This window comes from Medicago truncatula, chromosome 4 (assembly GCF_003473485.1).
Source record: "Medicago truncatula cultivar Jemalong A17 chromosome 4, MtrunA17r5.0-ANR, whole genome shotgun sequence".
Classification (NCBI taxonomy): Eukaryota; Viridiplantae; Streptophyta; class Magnoliopsida; order Fabales; family Fabaceae; genus Medicago; species Medicago truncatula.
The window spans coordinates 39,263,069-39,269,068 of record NC_053045.1 but is presented as its reverse complement, the minus strand read 5'-3'; the positions used below and the strand labels follow the sequence as shown (position 1 = coordinate 39,269,068).

The 6,000-nt window shown below is 31.2% G+C and overlaps 1 protein-coding gene across 1 annotated transcript; it reads left to right on the top strand.

Moving 5' to 3' along the window:
- The first annotated feature begins 3,423 nt into the window (after positions 1-3,423).
- Positions 3,424-5,485, top strand: LOC11443904 (polyubiquitin). The gene is made up of 2 exons (XM_003607611.4): positions 3,424-3,539; positions 4,775-5,485. Exon 2 carries the CDS (start codon positions 4,775-4,777, stop codon positions 5,468-5,470), a length of 696 nt encoding a protein of 231 aa, XP_003607659.2. The 5' UTR covers positions 3,424-3,539; the 3' UTR covers positions 5,471-5,485.
- The last annotated feature ends 515 nt before the right edge of the window (positions 5,486-6,000 follow it).

Here is a 6,000-nt window from a genome sequence, read left to right as displayed (position 1 = left end):
AATAATTTCTATCCATATTTTATTAGAGGGTAACGCTGTTGTCACCCTTCAAAATATTTAGACCAATAGATTTACCAATGTTTTACGGGTTTGTGAAGTGTCTGGGTCCACTATAATTCAATTCAATCAATTGAAGGAAGTATTTGTTGTTACACATTTCAAGGGGAACAACTTGTATAAGCACATCCTCTACTCTTAACTAACGCATATGGCCACGTTTGTCAATAGGAAACAATCGGTTTAATCATATTCATTTATAGCTTTTGGGTCACCAGGGGACCCTTTAATGCTATAAGAGCATCCACGAGTGATCATCTAAAAAGAGTACTTGGATCCAATATGCACATATCATTCATTTGTATGTTTGTTAATATTAGTATTTACGATAAAAATATAAAATAGTAAATAAGAATAGAGTGAGTATAATAAAAATGAAAAATGGTAGATAATTATGTTTAACTTTCATTTAAAATATCTTTTTAATTTTTCTTACAAAACAATATTTGTATTTTTCATTTAAAATGTTTATATTCATTTTTTTTTACCTTCCAAGTCTAATTAATTTGGTAAAATTACACTCGTCGTTCCTTAACTTTGATTTTAAGTAAAAACTTCATTTTTTTTTATTTATATCTTTTTCACCTCATTTTTTTCTTTTAGTTCGTTAGCATATGAATTTTCAAGTATTAAATCTAAAATTCATATGAAAACATGAGTGAAGGATCATAAACTTAAACACTAAGAGTTCATATGTATATATTTAAATCTTGAAAATACATATGCAAATTGATCAAAAGGGTGAAAATGACGTGAAAAAAGATAAAAGAAGAAATTGTTACATGAAATTAAGTTAAAGACGACAAGATTAATTTTTCCAATTATTGTTCATTTGTAAAGTGTTTTCTCATCTCTAGAAGATATGACAAGTGTTACAATAAAATATAAGATGATAAAATCAACTGATATGTGAGGTGCTAAGGTTTACATACTTTGAACGAAACTTCCTTCTCTCCGAAAAGGGAGAAGGTGGACTTGCAATCATTTTGACGATCAAATAAAAATGTGTCATATATATGCGAGGTCGTTAGGGTAGAAAAGTGTGTATCTGGAAGGAAGCTATGAATTAGCCTTTATAGTAGTGAATTATGGCTTTTAGTCACTTTAACCCTAATTCAGACAGTTGTCCTGACGGACACTTGTGACCATATTATAGAAAGCCAGCCTAGATCCAAAATGAAAGATCCATATTAGCTTATGCGGCCTTGATTAGATTGATTTAGAACAAGTCCATATCATGGTCAGTTTATTTTCTAGTGATTTGAGATGACCCGATCGGTTTAGAAAGTGGGTTTTAGCCCTGTCCAAAACATAACTCTCATTATTTTTCATTTGTATTATTTTTTTATGGCTCTAGAAGATGCCAAGCCTATATAAAAAAAACGAGAAGAAACAACGACAATTCTCACTATAATTGGAAACTACAACAGTTTGGAACGACAAAATTGAACAGTCAAAATGGGAAGAAGAATGAAAAAGAAACAAGAATTGATCAATATGGATAAATAAAGAAGAAGAAATTTGAATGAATGAGATGTTTTTGTTCTCACGTTCGGGGTTTTGGAATGAATATTTTTTTATGAATGTAAGTGATGAATTTAAGGACATCCAGATGAAAGAAATTTGATGTAAAATTTTATTTGTTATAAGTCTTGTAGTGTAAATTAATTAAGATCGAACACCTTAATATAATTTAATAAAAATTAAAAGTATTAAGGGTCTGTTTGATGGTCAGGATAGGGAGACAGGATATGATACATTAAATCTCATGTTTGATGCATCAAAGAGATATCCTGCTTAAACGGACCTTAATCTTCTAAAAATTAAAAGTTATCTAATGATTAAGATCAACTCTTTTATTTTTAGAAAAAATTGACTCATTTATTTGACATTTAATGTTACCTATGTAATTACATTTTGATTGGTTGATATCATGAGAGGGTAATTACCCCCTAAACAAGAGAGGGTAATGTAGATCTCACCGTTTTTTTTAGGAGAGATTCAATTTTATTATTTTTTTTTTAATTTGCGACAAACAAATGACATACTCTTATTTTTAGGATAACAAATGCAATATTTTTAAAAGTCATTGTTTAAAAAAAGATAATATAAAATAAAATAGTATACGAGCGCTCTGAAGCAGCTTATTTTAATATCACTTGTCAAAAAATGTTTGATATGTTAAAATAATGAAAAATACTAACAAGTGTCTTTGGGGCATTGTTTAAACCTTCAAAAGTAGTAATTTTTATTTATAAAACTGTGTTGTTATGACTTTCATATGTATTAGATTTGTATTTCTAAGACAAAAAATTTTATGAGTTCCTTAAACAATACTCTTAAGACACTTGCTAGCAAAACCGTAAATAATATCTCTTTTTACATGAATAAGCATTAGAAAAGCGGACATTCCTAAAAAAGAAAAAAAAAGCAGACGAACATGCACGTTAGTGCAGCCTGAATGGTAGTTGTTGATTTTTTTTTTTACAATAGGTATATTGATAACAATTAATACATTAATATTATGTCAAAAAAACAATTGATACATCAACAATGGATTGAACCAAAACGTAAGGGATTTAGACTTCATAAATATATCCTGAGGGATTCAATTTCTGACTTATGCATATGGAAAAAATCTCATGCATATGAAAAAGATCAAATAGACATGGGAGAAGTCGTCTTGTATATTCCATAGTTTTCTCAAAGAAGATTAATCACCTAAACGGCGGTGGAAACTTGTATCAATATCATACCATGATAATAATAGAGAAATTGGTACAGTTTCTTCAAATAAAAAAAATCAATACACTAGCCACAACTAACACCGCAAGTTGGTAAGATTTATGAGTGTTTGTTTTATAGTTTAAAAAAAATAAATAGATTTAAGTTAGAAAATCTAGAGATTTAAAAAAAAATTGAAGCTATTTTTTTGATGTAAATTGGGTATTCTCCGCACACAACTGAGAGGACTAATCCCTCAAACATTGTGGGACCTAAATAGACGGCAGACTCTTCCTAAGAGTTTTAACGTTATTGCATACCCAATGCTGAACTTAGGATATTAATTAAGTTATAAGAGATCCGTGTCATCTTATTTAAACGCTCTTGTGTAAAAAACTGAAGTTATTTGTGATTGTTAACTACCAAAAAAAAAGTGATTTTTGATTAATTTTTCAGTTGGTAGGAATATCGCATTTTATATGCAGGAGTTAGGGTTCGAACCCCGAACATTCCACTTCACCACAATTAAATTGTATGAGTTCTATGCACCACACTATCTGACCGAAAAAAAAAAAAAAAAAAAAAAAAAAACCCTTTATAAGAAAACAACTATAAAATTACCCCTCCTTTACTTTCTATTGCTATGCTATTAGGTTTGCTTTGTTTTAGCGACTACTTTCGTTTGCTATTTCTTTTTTTGAAGAAAGGGACTGCTTAGGTTCTCTAATCTCGCCGTTTTTCTTGTTATTCACTTCAAGGTAATAGAATTCTCAGTCTAATCTTTAATCGCTCTTTTATATTTGTTTAATAATATTGATTCATATTGTAGGTTTTTTGTGATTACAATTTCAGTTCTGTTAATTTGTATTCGTCGATTTTATATTTTGAGTAATTACAGATTATGTAGTCTGTTTTCTTATAGAAAAAAGATTGATAGACACACAAAAACCTTTGGACGCTTTGAGAGAGAAAAAGATAGATAAAGTAACATGATAGTCATAGATGTGATAAGAATAGAGATAGAGAGGAAAGAAAAGTTGAATGAGTGTATAAAATTTAGGGGTGTTTGAATATAAGAGTAATTTTTATAATATATAATACTTTTTTCCAAATTTGTGCTTTATTTTCTTTTTCTTTTTCAATGGGTAGGTAGGTATGTATAATGCGTTTGGACGTGCAAACGAACTTAGTAAAATAATTGGAATGGTCCACGTCTATTGATTCTTGAGTTTGTACGTCAAATAAGTCTTGCATTAGATAAAAAAATTGGATTTTGAGAATCATATAATATGTGAGACATTTTATATATCTAATGTCTTAAGATTTTGAGTTAACATGCGATATTCAATCAGTTTATATAGTGGCTCTAAGTCTTATTTTTGTAGAAAATTTATTAGTTTTACTATAATTGTCAAATTGTGACATATCATAATATATGCCTTTGTACCCAAGAGCACTTAGATGAGATGGAACGGGTCTCTTCTAGCTTAACCAAGGTCCTGGGTTCGAATCCAGCCTTGGGCATGCAGCAGTGTTAAAACTCTTAGGGAGAGCCTGCCGCCCATTTGGGTCCCACAATGCTCGAGGGATTAGTCTCCGCAGTTGCGCGCGGAGGATACCCGGTTTACACCAAAAAAAAATAATATATGCCTTTGTATCATGTAATGACTTTGGAATTGCAAGTGTTGTCCAATAGCCAAACTTAAAAGAAAGAAAGAAAAAAATGGTTATTGTTAGGCGATACGCTATTAAATATAAAATGTTGTCGGATGCATAATTTGAATGCATCTTAGCACAACATTATTTGAACAAACAACTATTTTCCGTGATTTGTGATTGACAACACCGGCTATTGTTGAACATCTTGTGATATTATGATATAATGTGTCATTTTATCTCATAAGTTTTTGGAGTTTTTTTTTCTTTGTAGTCTTTGTATTTAATTAGCATTGCCTCTTCTGATTATGATGTTTTTGTGTTTCAATGTGAGCAGATGCAGATCTTTGTGAAAACATTGACAGGAAAAACCATCACTCTTGAGGTAGAGAGTTCCGATACAATTGATAATGTCAAGGCCAAGATCCAAGACAAAGAGGGTATCCCTCCTGATCAGCAGAGGCTTATCTTTGCAGGTAAACAGCTCGAGGATGGAAGAATCCTAGCTGATTATAACATCCAGAAGGAATCTACCCTTCATTTGGTGCTTAGATTGAGAGGTGGAATGCAGATATTTGTTAAGACTTTGACTGGAAAGACTATTACTTTGGAGGTTGAGAGTTCAGATACTATTGATAATGTGAAAGCTAAGATTCAAGACAAGGAGGGTATCCCTCCCGATCAACAAAGGCTTATCTTCGCCGGTAAGCAATTGGAAGACGGGCGCACACTTGGCGATTACAACATTCAAAAGGAGTCCACCCTTCATTTGGTGCTTAGATTGAGAGGTGGAATGCAAATATTTGTGAATACTTTGACAGGAAAGACAATAACATTGGATGTAGAGAGTTCAGATACAATAGCTGATGTGAAACTCACTCTCGAGGAGAAAGTAGGTATTCCACTTGACCAAGTGAGGGTTGTGATTGCTGGAAAGCAGCTTAAAGATAGTTATACTCTAGCTCATTATAATATCCAGAAGGAATCTACTCTGCATATGGTTTTGCAGGTTTTTGGCGGTGGTGCCTTCTGATTGCATTAATTTTGAAATTCTGTTATCAATATATAGCTGTTGGATTTAGAGGTTGTTGCTGAGTTTTACATTTGGTATATATGAAATGAAACTTTTCCTAATAGTCTTGCTTCATGTATTAATGCTAGCTAGCTTTAACTCTTACATTTAGTTTAGAAATAGTATACGTTTTTCTTTTTTAACTTGATTTTGTTACATGCTCTATGCAATTGTTAAAATATAGGTTAATATTTTGTTACATGGTCCTTTTGAGAACACTCCTATATAGGTTAATATTTAACAAAGCTTCCTAAAAGACCAACCATATTAGGAGTTAGAATTGGTTTGTAGTGCTGCATTAGAAGTGATCATGCCTCTCTTGTTTATCTCAGGCACACATGAGGTACAAAGTGAGTGCAAAATAGAACGTACATTTCCCAATTTTATGGTAGAAAATCATTGTTGAATTGAAACTGGTTAGGTTTCCATGGCTGTTGAATTGAAATGGACATAAGAATTGGAGTAAATGATTAATAAAGATGTCATAGGTT

What these genes read in the sequence shown, in the direction of transcription:
- LOC11443904 (XM_003607611.4), top strand. Translation starts at nt 4,775, where the DNA reads ATGCAGATCTTTGTGAAAACATTGACAGGAAAAACCATCACTCTTGAG.